This window comes from Opisthocomus hoazin, chromosome 20, assembly GCF_030867145.1.
Source record: "Opisthocomus hoazin isolate bOpiHoa1 chromosome 20, bOpiHoa1.hap1, whole genome shotgun sequence".
Lineage (NCBI taxonomy): Eukaryota > Metazoa > Chordata > Aves > Opisthocomiformes > Opisthocomidae > Opisthocomus > Opisthocomus hoazin.
Genome location: NC_134433.1, coordinates 6,093,716 through 6,110,252, shown reverse-complemented (window position 1 = coordinate 6,110,252; position 16,537 = coordinate 6,093,716). Strand labels below are relative to the sequence as shown.

General features: G+C 49.4%; 1 protein-coding gene across 1 annotated transcript in view; it reads left to right on the top strand.

Moving 5' to 3' along the window:
* The window catches only part of GALNT17 (polypeptide N-acetylgalactosaminyltransferase 17), a 219,757-nt gene extending 203,568 nt beyond the window's left edge, over positions 1–16,189 (top strand). Inside the window, exons 8-11 of the mRNA XM_075440254.1 lie at positions 1,606–1,743; positions 2,972–3,067; positions 13,222–13,389; positions 14,049–16,189. Of these exons, the coding sequence (XP_075296369.1) occupies positions 1,606–1,743; positions 2,972–3,067; positions 13,222–13,389; positions 14,049–14,177 (531 nt within the window). The 3' untranslated portion in view covers positions 14,178–16,189. The remainder of the gene's footprint in view (positions 1–1,605; positions 1,744–2,971; positions 3,068–13,221; positions 13,390–14,048) is intronic.
* Positions 16,190–16,537: the final 348 nt, after the last annotated feature.

Below are 16,537 nucleotides of genomic sequence, written 5' to 3'. Positions count from 1 at the left end.
TCACCAGGAATCCGCAGGTCCTGTGCGGCGCGGAAAAGGCAGCGTCACACGAATCGGCACTGAGAGTGGGTCTGGGAAACAGATCTGGGTTACCCTAAAAACAATTGGAGATGTTTATATCGATCTTACCAGTAAAATTGAGATTTGATTTTAGAGAAGCCTTGTTGGACAGGTTATATTATGCAGGGGGTTGTGGATATACACTGAATTATTTTATGATGCCACTATGTTCAAAACCAAGCCAAACCCCACGCACTGAATATTTCAGGTGCTGGTTGGTTTGTGGTCCTGCTTTGCTCTGTGTCCCATCTCGCCCACTCCGATTTCAGCCTGTCCTACCTGTCTACACTGAATCATCTGTATTTTTACCTGTGAGCTACCAGTCCCGCATTAAAATGGTGTCTTCTCTAAAGCGGAGTGAATAATTCATTAGAAGATCATTACAAGCGTTGTAATGGAAAATTGCTTTCCCAGCTGTATTTAATGAGCACTGCAAAAGACAAGGGCAGGAGCTAAAATAGAGTAGAAACCCAGACACCTGTAGGAAGGAGTAAAAGGGGCTGCCTTGTGCCTTTGGTTTCCTTTGCCTGGCTGCTGCATTAGTTCTCCAAAATCTGTAATGGAATAAAAGGTTAAGGGGGGGCAGCTCTCTTCATCCCCGGCTCCCAGCTCCCGTAAGATTATTCCTCCGGGAACAGATGTCGTAGCTTGTCTGCTATTAAATGGGCTCGAGCAGTGGGGTTCCTCTGTGTCTCCAGGGAGACCATTTCACCGTGTAATTGTCCAAATTGTCAAGAGGTTTTTCTGAGGTTCAGCCTCAACTTCTCTTAACCTGTAATTTTTATCCTTTATTCTTCCCTGTCTGCCTCTATTATATATGAATCTTAAACCCCTCTCTTTTGGCTTCTTTTCTTTTCTCACCTTATTTTATACCTTTTAACCATGCTGTCCTCTGCATTGCCCCTTAGTAGGGTCACACGCCCTTGGTGTCTAAGGGGAGGTTGAGTGCACAGACAGGAGTTTGCATTTCCAGGATTCGGCACGTGACCGTCTTTTAAATCCTGATGTGCCTTTACTGTTAAGCTCTTCTGGAAGTCCTTTCCATTAGTACCTAAACGGGAGATGAGATCTCCTAAAATTACTATCGTTGTGCCCGTTGACAGATTCAGTCTTTCTCAGGTGGATCCAAAGCCCAGGGGTATTGGTGAGAAGATTCACCTCTATTTCACTGCACTTCTCGTATTTCCTCCAAACCCTTTTCTTCTCCATTTGGGTTCTCTTTTCTAAATTACCTCCCAGGACCAAAACATGTCCAGCAACCAGTCTGGTGGCCATTGCAAGAAGACCTTCAAAACCTACAAGAGAAGTACGTGTCCCCTCCTCGCTGTTGCTCTGCAACCCACGTCTTCCGTCTGACTTCTGCAAGGGTGATTTCAGCCTTGGGCACACATGCCAAGACTCCCTGGCACTGCCTGGAGTTACGCAGCCATGGGCAGTCTCCTGTGAAACCAGCTGGAAGTGATACCAAAGAGCAGTGAAATATGCTCATTTTTGATGTTTTCCAAAAGTAACCGTTCAGGGACGTGCTGTGTCTTTATTTTTCAGAATCCAGGTATTGACATTGGGGACGTTTCCGAGAGAAAAGCATTAAGGAAGAGCTTGAAGTGTAAAAATTTCCAGTGGTACCTGGACCACGTTTATCCGGAAATGAGGAGATACAACAACACTGTCGCTTACGGCGAGGTAATTATGGCTGAGCAGCCGCTGAGATCAGACTGGTAATATTTACAGCTGGTGAGTCTCAGATGAGCAATAGCCTCAAAGGAGAGCAATGTGAATCAGAACCTACTATTTGTGTATAATTATATAAATTTGTATAAATCTGTTCACAGTTTCTGCTAAAAACCTATTTTGGAATTTATTTCTGATCTTGGAGGCTATATACAGTAAAATATTTTAATACCTCATTTACTGGATTGACAGAAAATTATCTGTATTACCCATTGACTCCATGGATTAAGCAGCTGTATGTATATTTTTAATACATAGTTGTCTTATAAAATCCTTTGACTTAAACTCAGCCTAATTCCTTACAAGGTCTCTGTAGGATACAGTGCGTTGTCACGACAGCTTAAGGATGAGATAAAGTAAGGAGACTTAATTCAATCTCTGCTGACTTTGAGACCATACTGGGAATATAAAAACAGGCATTTATGGGAACTAATAATACTCTCTTGCTGTGGGTCTCATGGACTAGTGGCAGTCTGAGAAGGCTCCTTGAAGCACAGCCTGAGCACCCCAGATGGGCGTTAATTTTAAGAAAGATTTGTTACCAAAGTTGCTTCATGCCTGCAAGCTGAAGCCTCCCCGCCAGCAGTGTTTCCAAAGGCGCTGCTGCAGTTGCCCTGCCTGGGGAGACGGGAGAGGACAGCTCTGCGCGGACGGACCCGGCGGCTGGGCTGCCGTGGCCCTTGGGCTGCGTAGCCTGAGCCCAGCCCTTCCACGCTCCCTCCCCAGCGTGGCCTTCGCTACTGCCGGCTGGTTTGCCGTCTCTGCGTCTCCTCCTGCCTCCCTGCAACAGTTCAGAGGGGCTGCTTGTGCTAGCGGGACTTCTGTCCCTGCCTTGTCGAGCACCTTGAGATTTCAGTGAAATACAAGCGATTCTGCATTGAGTTCAGGCTCCTGGCAACACGCTGGCAGCAGTCTAAAAATATGTTGGTTGCCACCACACGTTACAAAGAAAACTGTGTTCAAGGAAGTTGGCTCCTTTGAATGGTGATTATTATATAAAAGCAGTCATCATTAGGCTCTGTATTTAAAGAAAATACATGGCACACTAAACCTTTCTCGGCCTGATTATGCCTGGTGATATAGCACTGTGTATTCTTTCTATAGCACTGCTGCACAGCAGGTTATTGCTTATCTCCGAAGAGACAGCGCCCCATAACTCTGCGCTTTTTATTTCTTACAGCTTCGAAACAACAAGGCGAAAGACGTCTGCCTTGACCAGGGCCCGCAGGAGAACCACACAGCAATATTGTACCCGTGCCACGGCTGGGGACCGCAGGTGAGGGGTTCCTCTGCGGCGGGGGCCGCGCGTGCCGGAGCCGGCGTTCCCGGCAGAGGAGAGCGTAGGGATGTGCGAGCTGTCTGTTGGTTTCACGCTTACATGTGTAAGACCCAGCTTCATGTTAAAAATACCTCAGATGTAAGGTGTGTTTTCCCAGCTACCCTCAGAGTAGCTATTTTCTGGATTACCATAATCATGCCAGAGCTGCAAGTAAAAGTGTAATTTGAAAAAAACTTCCAGAGGAGGGTAAATAATGCTGAAAGCAAATAGCCAACGGGCAGAGCAGAGCGGACGCAGGCAGAGCATTTTAAGACGTTTCCTTTCTCTCTCGCCCAGCAGAGTAAAACGTACCAACTGGGTAAAGAAAACAAAGAGTGCTCTTAACGGGATGATAATTAGCCATTTCAGCCTGGGTGGGATTTGCCATAGCATTGGGTTTCTGGCACTCCTTTTGCCTCTCCAGAAGTTTTGGAGCAAACCAAAAGCTTCTTATCCTAATTTTAAGCTTATTCTAGATTAAAAGTGTTTCCCAGATTCACTTTAGATCTCACAATCTTTCAGAGGATTAGTGAGTGTGTCAAATACTGAAAGTTAGTGATGATGAACTAATTCAGCTTCATCTGTAGTTTTTATCACTCGGTGAGTTTTAAGAAGAAATCAGCATGGGAATGCTGCTGGTCTGATCGCTACAGAGTTGGAACAAACCAGGGTACAACGCTCGCTCTGCTGCTCCTGGCTTCCGTAAAACCAGCGGCAGACTCTAAGCTGGACTGTCAGGATCTGCAGGCTCAGGGATCATTCACCCAGTCCCCTGATGACTTTTCCTACCAGCTATCTCTGCCCAGATCCCCACTTTAGTATTTTAACTAAATCCTGTGATTTCCTCAGTGGTTTTATTTCTGTATGCCTGGCGGTCATCATCTTTTCGTGCGAATCCCTTAGCGCAATGTCCTTCTCCTCTACAATCTGTAAGGAGAAGATACAACACATTTCTTTCTAGGTGTGGAGGCAGAGTGGTCATCTCATCACACATGGGTTTTTCAAGGGCCCTGGCTGATCACCGTCAGGGTTTGACACGTGTATGTGGCTGCAACCTCCTGCGTTTGTTTGCGTTTCCCACGGGAATGCTGTGGCTGTCTATATTGGAAATTTAGCGGAGGAAGGGAGGTTACGGATGATGGGCTCTAGCGTCACTGTGCTTGCACGGTGCGTAGTGGCGATGGTTAGAAACAGGGATAAACTCCTCTGTGAGAAGGCTGTTTGTTCTGTTGCTTTTCCTTTCTCTTCCTTGGAAAGTCCGTGCTCATCGTCGGACTCAGAAATATTTCCCCGCTACCTTCTCTGGATCAGCCACTTCTGCACTGAAGGGGTTGCATCTAATGATCTGCTTAGAAATTGGGGTAAAAATGTACCTAAAAGCTGTCTGAACGCCAAGTTTCTAGCCTGAAGCCATCATCTGCATTCTCTCAAAGGAAGGCAAGATGTGCCACAGGAGGAGACCCATGGCAGCTTGCACGGTGGGGTAGGTCCTGCCTGTCGCTGTCGGTTGCCAGGAGGACAAGTCTTACAGGGGAACCTTAACGTTGCTTTGGGTGGGGTTAGGTGAGACAATCCCATCCCAGCTGTGCCCTGATGCTGAGTTAGGACGTTTAAGGTGTAGGCAGGGATTTCTTTTTATTTGCAGGACAACGCTCTGTCCTTTCGTGTTTCAGGGAAGACCTGCTCTCGCATTGCACGTGCTCCGGTTGCTGTGCTGTAGGGGTTTCCCTTAACACCAGTAAGGCAGCCCTGGCTTGCCATTCCACCATTTTCTGTCTTGGCATCCTGATGTTTGTTACTCTGGCACTGGCCATGTCTTCAACAGCTTATTTTAACGTCAGGACGCCCAGCCAGAGCTGTCAGTGCTGGCAGATGGCACAGGGTGTAGGCTGAGAACTGCTGGATGGGCAGGACCACGTGTCTGAAGCTTTGTGAGGGCCTGAGTCCTGTTGAAATTAGTGCACGACAGCCAGCTGCTGTGGTGAAGCACCGCAGGTGGCACAGCAGTGTACCAGCAAAGGCAAGTGCCTGTATCAAACCTGCATCTCAACCCAGAAGTGCATAAATTACGTAGAAATGCTGAACACCAGTGGTGGAATTCCTGCTCCCGAGAGCTCTGTAAGCCTGTCCTGCACCTCTGCTCCAGGGACACTGCGGTCTCTGTGCAGGTATGGAGGGGGAGATTTCTGCTTCCTTCATAGTGTTACTAGAGGAAGCTCAGCACTGTGGTTGCATTCGTTAAGACCAAAACTGTGAAATATAACATAATAAACACCATCCCATTAAGTACCTGCAGGTATTTGCGTAGTAAAACCCCGCCTGTGAAAATTTCTTCCATGAATCAGAGGGGAGACCAGGGAGAGGAAGAGAAGTGCCCCACCAGACAGTAGGGTTTCCCAAATTATTTGTTGTCATTTATTTACTGACCAGAGTTCCCATCTAAGCATCAGAGCTTTCCAGTTCAAACACGCTGCTGTGACTGGTGTGCTGGCTCCAGCTGCCTTCTAGCCTGTGATGGGTTGCAGCCCGTCTTGGATTTGTGTCTTTTTTTGAATACCCCAGTATTGAATACCTGTGTGAATACCAGAGATAAATAAACTCAACCTAGAAAACAGACCTTTTTTTAATCTGCTGGACGTTGCAGATAATGTCAGTCTAGCTCCTTCGCCATGCTTGTGCAGCCCGTAGGTGGGAGGAGGTCTTTGTAAGGGAGGGAGGTGCCCCGAAAGCTGCTTTTCAGGTGGGAAAAAGGAAAGTTCACAACAAAACCTTGTAGCCGTTTCTTGAGGTCTGAGAACATGCGATCCCATTCCTGGTAGCTTACCTGAGACAAGACCTAACTTTTTTGTCATGTCTGGAGGATTAGCTCATCAAACCTGAATGAAAACCTAGAGTGTTAATCAGGGCTTGGCAAGACAAGATGTCAGTTCTCTGTGCTGTTGTGGGCCTCAAATACGATTTAAATGGGTGTCTTTTGATTCTCCACCTGCAAATTGAGCCTCATTGGCAGGAGGATGAGTTGAAGATTGAGATGGAGCCCAGTGAGGACACAGAGCTGCAGGACGCTCAGCTGTGGCAGCCTGAGTGAGTAACTGGGGTCCAGCATGCTCAAGGACATTCATTTTCAGCTAAAAAAAAATGTATAATTCACATGATGGGAATATGTAAAGAGCCTGTTCTCCCAATATGCTCATCCTGGGCTTTCCAGGCTCACCAGGACTAGGTAATCCCAAAGCTCATCTGAGTCTGAACTGCAGACTTCAGGAGCCACCTGAGCCTGGGAACTGGCTGCGGAGTCCTGCGGGGCTGAGGCAGATCTCCCTTTGGTTTATCCTTGCCTTTAAACAAAGACCAGTCAACTGTGGCTGATCGAGTCACTTCTAAATATAACCTAGCTGTTGCTTAAATGCACACAATCTTTTTCTTAAATAGCACAAACTGCCTTGTGGACTTTCTGGATATGGAAACTTAAACCTCTAAGTGCCTTATAGTATGAGAAACTGAATTACCCTGACATTGTCTACTAAACCTAGGCTTTAAGATGAATGGCTAAAAGCAGGTTATTTATTTTTTCCTCGGCTGTTTTTGTGATTAAACTTAACGATGTTTTCTCCTCCTGCCTGATGTTCTGAAGCCAAACGTTGCCGTGCTGCTGGCTCCCTTCAGCTCGCCAGTCGCGCAAGCTCAGCACAGATTTTTCTTCCTGGTCTCCCACCTCCGCACTGTCCCTTCCCTCGCCAGCAGAGTGCCAGTTCTTGGCAGTTCTTTTGTTTCGTGATACGTGCAATTAGTTTAACTCCTTGAAAACACTTTTTAAAAGTAGCTATCAGTGAGTGCAGAAGCTCTGAAATTAGCCTTTTGCAGAAGCACGGGCGCAGCACAAAAGAAATGGGGCTTCTGCTACTACTGTTTAATTAATGGGCTGCATGTTGTAATTTATTGCTGGGAATATAATTAGAAGTAATATAAACACTTTGTTCGAATTGCTCGCTTGTTTTATGTATATATGTATAAAAACCACAAGGAGTTGCAACGCTTTCTGAGTTGTTCAGCACCCAAAAGCACACACAGCGGTGCCTGTGCTCGATGCTCGGGTGGTGTCCGAAAATCGCAAGCTGTGGCCCATCGCAGAGGTGTTCAGCTGCACGGCACGATGAAGGAGCGGGTTCCCGGGCTGCGGCGAGCGAGGGTAAGGGGTAGGCTCCCTGCTGGGATTGTGTTGGAATTCCGAAGTCCATCCCCGCACCGTGCTGCTCTCCGCTGTGGCTGCTGGGTGTCTGTGGACGAGCAGCCTAGCGCAGAGAGAGGGGGAGTGACCTGCTCTGCGGGGAGAGATTTGTCCTGTTCAAGAAAAAACAGCTGCTATTATGTCTTGAGTTTGTGCTCTCTCTGCTGATGACCACTAATTGGTTTAAGCTAAGCGTGTAGCGTTCAGATGGCTGCAGTTAGGTGCAATGGATCCCGTACCTAGAGCTGAATGCGGAGCAGCTCTTGGCTGTTGCTTACAGCACCTCTGTCGTAGCATCTCTCAGTGGGAGACATTTTTGGATTTTTCTCTTGTTTTCCCTTTAGCTTTCCATTCTCCCTGCTTTCATTCACTTTCAGGTCAAATCATTATCAGATTTCGTGATGAAGTATCCTTTTATCCCGTAATTATATTGAGCCTGCTCCTGAATTTTTTTCTTCCTGATGGCTTCATCTTTTAAGCAATACATCATGAAAACACCTTGCTGTAATGATGTATTACGCTAATAATATAGTAATATCTCATTGGAGTGACAGGACTATGGTGATATATTAACGTGATACAAAGCACTATAATGCTATAAAACTTAAGATAATGTTCACACAGCAGAGCATTTCATTTAATTATAGGATAAAATATGTTTTGCCCATTTAAGCATCAGAACCTGAGGACAAAACCATCAATACTGAGATCATCTGGGACACAGCAGTATCAAGGGTGACACAACAGCACATTAGATTAAATTGTGTTAAAAAGAAAACACTGTACACTTTACTTATGGTTGCTAATTGATGATCTGCTCAGTGCAGAAAGGAAGCTAAACAACGCTAAATTTTTTTCCGATAGAGTCAATGAAGGTCACCAAGGCTTTTATTTCCCAGGTGCTAAGATGTCTAATTAACTTTCTCCCATCCCCGAGCTGCAGCCAGCCAGAAACAATAATCAAAGAAGATGTATTGGTGGTGCGAGTTTGCGGACGGGAGATCAGCCCGAGTGATGCAGTGGGCACGTGCGCGGCCGTGCATCGCCGGGGCTGCGGGTGCCCCCGGGGCAAGGCAGCCCCCCAGAGCGGTACCCGCAGGCGGGGGGCTTTGCAAGAGGCCATTTTACCCGGGGCGCAGTTTTCCCTGGAAGGGTGTTTGTAAGCGGCAGTGGGTGTGAGCTCGTGTTTCTCTCTGGGGATGTGGTCTTGGGCCATTCACACTGATGAAGTGGTTTGAGACCTCGTCAGAATTAACCGCTTTTAAATGGGTAGCTTGTTCGTATTTTGGAACTGACTTTCTCTGGTCCTTCCTCTTGGTCTTTCTGGTTTGTCTCTCATCCAGTGCCAGGCCGGGTGGTTCCTTCAGGCGGTTCCTCAGGCTGGTACCTCCGTGTTTGTCTTTTCCTGGCCGGGTTGGCCGTGTCCTTCGCTGTTCATTCAGCTCGTGCCTGGCTTGGGCTGCTTTCTGGAGGCTGGCAGTGAGACGTAGGACAGATCACTTTAAAGGACAGATACGTTTTTGGAGGGCAGGAGAGCAGAATTTAAACCTGCATCACTTCAGAGATTTGTCTTTCCACAAAGCCAGGAAAAAAGGGGTTTGTTAGATGAGATATAATTGGATTTAAGTTAGTATACAACCTTAACTTCCTGGGACTGGGCTGCACTTCAGCAAAAACTCACTCTTCATCAATGAAATAATTTCCTTCAAAAAAAGAGACTTTGATTATCTTTAAGCACCGTGATGACCGTGTCAGAAAATCGTTGGTGACTGTGAAGCAGCCGTGGGATCTCCAGGGGAGTAACCTTGTTCAGGCACTTGGTGATGTGGGCAACATTTGTGGAGTGGTCAGCAGGGAAGGAATTGAGAACAGGAGGGACAATGGCTAGGAGTCATTTGAGAGGAGAAAACTGGTGTGGTCCAACAGGAAGACATTTGGTGGAAAAGCCTTCCCAGATCCTGTGGGAAGAGCTCGCCTGGCTGAGCTGTGAGGATGAGGAGGAGAAGGGCAGAGCACAGAGTGTTCAGGTGGTGCCAGGTGGATCTGGTACACTCCCGGGCAAGACGGCAGGGTTTACACAACTACGCCTCTGAGACTCCCAAACACGGTGCCCAGAGAAGGAGCGTATTGAAATCCTGCTCATGGCAGGGCCTTCTTGTGCTCCCCTGAGCCAAGGAGTGGTGTTACCCTGGGAGTATTTTGCCCTGATGCTGAATATCCCTATGAGCACTTGCAGAAGCCCGTCACTGTTACATCTTGTTCGCTCGACTCTCACGTGTAGCCAGAGTTCTCCTCCACCGCCTTTCCCCAAGGGGAAAGGTCATCTGGGGCTGTGCTGGCCACGGTGAAGAAGGCAACTTTGCTTGAAATGCCGAGTTGTGGAGTTGGTGAATTGCTGAAACCACTCAGGAGGTTTGAATAACAACAGCAGGTCTGATTTACTGATATTGTAAAGTATTTGTATGTCATCTTCAGTGTCTAACATAGGCTCAGGTCTGATGTGAGCACTGGAACAGGCTGCCCAGGGAGGTTGTGGAGTCTCCTTCTCTGGAGATATTCAAGACCCACCCGGACAAGGTCCTGTGCAGCCTGCTGTAGGTGACCCTGCTTCAGCAGGAGGGTTGGACTAGATGACCCACAGAGGTCCCTTCCAGCCCCTACTATTCTGTGGTTCTGTGATTCTGTGATTCTGTTGGCTGGAGCTGCTCTTTCAAGTGTTGGTTACTGCAGTACATGGTGATGAGACAGAGGAGCTTCCCATCTCTTCTCTTACCGGGCAAATCCAGATCGAAAGTGCTGGCCAGGCTGCAGCTACACTCACCACAGCTGCCTGTGGGGCTGTCTCGAGCGTCGGCCTCTGCTCTGTATTTTCTCCCCTTTTATCGCTCAAGAAAGACCCATTGCCAGCAGGATTGGTGCTTCACCGCCAGACTCCCCTTTACCTGAGTGCTTCACCCCCGGCTGCTGCGGCCGGCTCACTCTGGAGAGGAGCAAAATAACAGAAGGATTAAGGCATCAAAGGGAAAATACTCCAAAAAGACAAAAATTCCATGAATGTCTTAGGAATCGCTCTCCAGTTTGATGGCTGGACAGGCTTGAAGGCTGCAACGGCTGTGGCTGGGCCTCCGCTGTGCTCGGCAGAGTAGATCGGGCGCTGAGCAGTGTGCTCGGTCCAGACGTGTTCGGGCCTCCGTTTGTCTGGCTTTGATACATAGTCAACGACACATCTAATAGATGCACTTAATGCATTTATTCGTAATACCCGTGTTTGTTTTTCAGCTCGTTTTGTCTCCTTCCAGCCCCCTGCCCGCTCCCTTCCTCAGGAGAGATTTCATTTTTGCTCTACTTATTTTTCCCACCACATTAGGCGAAAACACGTGAGAGCAGAAATGATGTTGCCTTGTGGGCATCAGGCCAACCTTCGGAAGACAGGCTGCCAAACAGCATGAAAAAAGGAAGTGTCTAGCACAGTAATTATGTACATGGCAGGAAACGTTTCGGAAACAGGAGAAGGAGAGGAGTTGGCACTGCCCATTTGGGACCTCCGGATGATGTTTTCTGTCTGTCCTTGCCTTTTTTTCTCTTTTCCTTTATATACCTCTTTCTTTTTGCAAGGCAAGCGGCCTCATTCTCTGTGTTGGTGCTCAAATACCGATTCAGATGAGTTGCGTGGTTGAAAACATGCTGTCAGGTGGAGAGCACCATCTAGCTCGAGGCTTGGCTTATCAAAAGATCAAACTGCTAAAAATAAATAACGTGAATACAAGCCTTCAGCTGGGCTGGAGCTGCCGGAGGGGTCATTGCCAGGTAGCTCCAGCCTCATGCGCAGGGCAGCTCCCTTGCTGGGAGCCCGGCACAGCGTGGGCTGGGCTCGGTGGTGAATGGGATCCCCATCCTGCGGTTGGGAACCCCGTGCCTGGGGGAGACGGCAGGTCGGAGGGAGGAGGAGGAGGTGATGGGTACGGCTTTAAGCTCTGCGGGCTGTGCTCCTTCGCACCCCTGCTCTGCCAGCGCAGCAGTTCAGAGGGGAGGTTGCTGTGAAGCTGAAGCGGCTTGTACTGTTCTGCACCATCTTGCAAAGGGCTTTGGGGGGCAGAGGAGCAAATCCTGCACCGGGGGATGGGGTGGGATGGGATGGGATGGGATGGGGTAGCTTTGCCCCATGCCAGTATCACCTGTATGGCGAGGGGACCTTAGAAATGCCTCTAAATATCTGCAGGGTGGGTGTCAGGAGGACGGGGCCAGACTCTTTCCAGTGGTGCCCAGTGACAGGACAAGGGGCAACGGGCGCAAACTGAGGCACAGGAAGTTCCGTCTGAACATGAGGAAGAACTTCTTCCCTCTGAGGGTGACGGAGCCCTGGCCCAGGCTGCCCAGGGAGGCTGTGGAGTCTCCTTCTCTGGAGATATTCCAGCCCCGCCTGGCCGCGGTGCTGTGCCCCCTGCTCTGGGTGACCCTGCTTGGGCAGGGGGTTGGGCTGGGTGACCCACAGAGGGCCCTGCCAACCCCTGCCATGCTGTGATCCTGTGATTCTGTGTGGGCTGCTGCAGCTCAATCTCCCAGGGGGTGAATGCCTTTGGCAAATGGACCTGGGTGAGATGTAAATTCGTGGAGGTCTTGCTTTGATACACAGCACATTGGCTAAGAGAGTAACTCCACCGGCAGCCGGGAGCAGAGCAGCCCAGGCCCCCGTCCCAAGGAAGCGGGCAGCACAGGGGCCAGCCCGAGGACTCAGCACACCCATACCCGCAGCCAGCATCACCGAGGGACAGCAAGATCAGCTTCAAGCACTGTGACTGTGTCTGGGGTTACTAGCTGGAGTCAGACCCTGTTACATTGTTTTAACTTGATTTTCAGTGTTTAATTATTCTAACCGAGATAACCCAAACTCCCAGTGTGATTTACTGTCTCTTTTTAAGCATCTGGGTCACAGATATGCTCAGTTAATTAACGTGCTGAATACTTATTATTTGTCTGCTAGATAATGGGTTGATTCATAATTTAAATAAGCAGCTGTATATATCTTTCCCCGAACTACAAAAGGCAGGCCGCTGTCATTCATCTCTTTTCGCTCCTGAATGTAAATATGTTTAGGGAAATATTTTGGTGGGATTCCTGAAACACTGCAGATGGAGGAGGCCTTTGTGTGCGGCCTGGACACGACGGCGGGGCTGTCTGGGTGCGTCTCGGTGCCAGCTGCGTGCTGCCTGCCCGGCACCCCAAGAGCCATCGCCCAGCCCCATGTGCCCAGCCTGCGTCTCCCTGGCAGCCAAGATGGGGCCCTGGGAGCCCTGGGCGGTCGGGTGCCAGGGTGCCTAAGCCTTTGCTTCAGTGCTGAACCGTGGGGGAGATTTGGGCTTGCATCCTCGGGATATGGAGCCAGTTATTTATTGGCCCCTTTGGCTGATGCTGCTGCCCGGCTGCTGTTGGAGTTGCTGGAGGGCTGTGCCAGACACTCCAGCAGCGTCGTTCGCGGGCCAAAGCAAGGCTGGCTCGCCACACGTGCGAGAAGCCACAGGCTGGGCCAGCATGACCGGCCAAGCCAGCTGGCTCTGGCTGAAAACCAAGAGAAATCATCCATCGCCCCAGCCTGCAGAGTGTTCAGGCCCGGAGGAGTCTGCCCCGTGATGGGTTTAAGGCGCAGAGTTACTTATCCCTTCCCTATGCTGCAGCTCCTCAAGTGCATCTGCAGAAAGCCCCAAAACAGCAAGAGAGAAAGGCTGAAGAAAGCTGGGGTTTTCCCTCTCATCAGTTTTACTTTCTCTGTGCACCATCATCGCATTTTTTTTTCCTGGGACTCTGGAAACTTGGCCTGTCCTCTGTCGCATTTTAATGATGCTCCAAAGATACTGATGGTCTTTTTCCTCTCCTTCCCTGCCCCCAGCTTGCACGCTACACCAAGGAGGGCTTCCTTCATCTCGGCGCCCTCGGGACCACGACGCTTCTACCCGATACCCGCTGCCTGGTGGATAACGTGAAAAGCCGCTTCCCTCAGCTCCTCGATTGCGAGAAGGTCAAGAGCAGCCTCCATAAGCGCTGGAATTTCATACAGGTCTGTTACGGGTCTGCCATCGATGCTGCTCCTCTGCTTCCCAAACCGTGGGCTGTGGCACATGGTCTTTGGCATGGGACAGTGGGGGACAAGGATGAAATGGTCGTATGCGAGAGCAGGTGCCAGGGCCTTGGACAGAGGGAAAAGGTTAAGAGGGATCAGGGGCAGGGACAGTATTTCAGGACAATTTCCAGTAAGAGTTTCCCTTTCTGGTACGCTCAGGTGTATGGAACCTGCCCTCTGGGTGACTTTCAGATTTCTTTGTTTCTTACAGATAATCTGTGGTGCAATACAGGAAAACGTGGTACTTTTGTCCCAAAGCAGAGAGCAGAGCAGATAATGTGCACTGTAGGGACGTGTCACACCTTCCTAACGCAGGGCTGCAGCCGTCCCGTTCAGAGGTTACAGATGTCCTTGGTGGTTGATGCCTTAGGGATCTGTGTTGTCAGAGGTAGAGGTTGCTCATTCAATTCCCAGTGATCATGTTAGGAATTATTTTATTGTTTGAATTGCGTTACCGCCCAGCTACGTGCTGTGCACTTCCCAGCAGTGCCCAAGGACACAGCTGCACTCCGGGGCAGCGCACGCTCCTGGCTTGCTTCACAGGCGATCCCATGTCTTCATCTGTTAACTGTTTTCCTCATATCCTTGAATTTTAGAATGGTGCCATCCTGAACAAGGGAACGGGACGATGCTTGGAAGTGGAGAACAGGGGAATGGCCGGCATCGATCTGATTCTCCGCAGCTGCACAGGACAAAGGTGGACGATTAAAAATTTCATCAAGTAAAAGGTGGAGGAGTCAGGGGAGTTTGGCTCGCAACGCGGCTGACTTGGACTGATCTGACTGGACTCCTTTGGAAAGGACAAGATATCGAAACAGAGCTTTATTCATGTTATTAGGAGAGGACATGGGGGAAATGGGCATTTGTGTCTTTATTTTTATTGTATATTAGTCTCCCACAGCTGATTCCAACTGTGTGAAATTGGGTCAGAACTGCTATTTTCTTCTGGCAAGCGCTCTAAAAGGTACCACTTATTTCTGCTGGAATGACGGTAATAAGCTCATGCAGTCTTGTGAGCATTTTACTGACAGGGAATTGTCGCTTTCCCAGACGACTCCAGGCTCTCCCAAAGGGCCAGGTAGGTTTGCACCACGATCGGAGCCGAGAGACCCTGGATATACCTGCCTGACAAGCATGAAAGCTGACATGCTCGTGAGAGGAGAAGGTTGCCAAGCCTCAAATGAGCTGAGTTTGAAAGACGTGGTGTTTTGCTAGGTCCTCTCTCTCTTTTTCCCCTCTCCTGCCCTTGCGTTGAGCAGCTCCTTTCTTGAGTCTGTCAGAGGCAGAGTGCTCCCATGGATCTTTCCAACCCTTAATCACAGATGTCATTAAACAAAATCCTATTGAATAAACCCCCTCATCTCCCATTGTCCCCTGTCCATCGCCCGCGCGCTGCTTCACAAGCCAGCCCCATGCAGCACCAGTCCCTCCCGTGGAGACCCCGGGTGGGTTCCCCTTGGAAAGGCCCTCAGGGGTCTGCCTGCCCGTGCCGGCTCGGTGAGATGCACGGGTGGTGAGGGGGGCTGGCACGGTGCTGCGTGCCCCGCAGTGTTGCACAGCAAGGTGTTGGCCAGCAAGGAGCCTGGGGAGCTGCAGATCCACCGTGCCCTCCCGGCGGGGCCGCTGGCCTGGCGCTGTCCCCTTGCGGACCCGTCCCTACCGTTTTTCTTTGCTCTTTGCTTGTAGAAGTAGGAATGGACACACCGGTGTGTGCACAAGGCTGAGAGCAGGTAACAGCAGAGAAAGTCCCCCCTAGGGCTTCCCGCTGCTGGAGGCTATAGGGTTTGTTTTTAAGGTGTCCTTGCTCTGAATGGAGACACCAGCAGTGGTAGTCTCCATCACTTTGTAGCGGTGTAGTTCTCTTCCTGAGGCTCAAGCAATGTCTAGCCTGCCTGGTCAGCACAGGACTGTGGTCATGGTCCACCCCGAACACCGCACGTTTCTGCAGTCCTTCATGAGCAGTGGTGAAGTAGGGAAGGGAGAGGGAGGGCAAAAGACCAGTAAGTGACAGCTGGGCTGAAGTTCTTGACCTTGAAGTCGCTTGAGGCTTGTTAATATGGTGGGGCGAGCCCACCTGCTTTTTCTTCTACTTAGCTGTCATGGGAGACCGTTGGTCTGTGGTCCTGGTGTCTGGCTACCTCTAAAAGGGAAATGTGGTCTTGCAAAGTTGTTTTACGTGGATGCTAGACTAATGGGTGGATACAGGCTTCGCTCAGTGGAGAGGAGAAGCCAGCCCGTCTCCTGTCCTTCTCATGGAATAATACTCTTTCTGGTTGCCCTCTGGCTAGGGTGCACTAAAATATGTTAATATATGAGATGTACGTGTAAATATGTTTCTCAAAATCGGGATGTGCACAGAGTTGTTTGCTGCAGAGCACTCATGCCTGTCTTCCATTTGCATCAGGATGAAGCTACCTGGATGTTTAATGAGTTTAATTTTCAATGCCATGCAGCAGGTTTACAACTGATGTTTTAGTAATTTATTGAACAGAAGCAGATTTATTTCATTGTTCCTTCTACAGCAGTGAGCATCACATAGGACTGATCGTTCATTTAGGCTTGACAAGACTTCCTCATCCATTGGGGTTGTCTCTGATTTTTTTCCCTTGCCTTCCTTAATGAGTAAAACCTCTTCGTTGTCCTGAATTGCAAAGTAGGGAGTCAATGTAGAATTTTGCTCTCTTACTCGCTGTTGCATCATCTCTTGTGTAATAAATTCTAGCACTTGCAAAACCAACACGATCACAATGTCTTTAGATGCATGATATGGTTCCCCTTGCATTTGGTGCTGCCTTCTAAGCAAAGCAATTTACTGGTGGAGTGGACTCCAGGAAGGTCTGGGGGATGTGAGACTTCACAGCGAACGGTTGAAATGGTGAAGTGCCCTTTCAGTGAGCAGTCAGCTTGCTGTCAGTCATCAGTGGAAGCCATGTATTGTTTAGTGTCGGGAAAAGCCTGCATGTTTCGGGATAAACAACCAAAAAGCTCTTGGATGTTGCCTCTGCTGTAATTCACGGTTCCCAGCTCAGCTCTGGTCCTGCCAGCGCTCAGGGCGCCAGCAGATGGGCTTTGTCAGATTTAATTG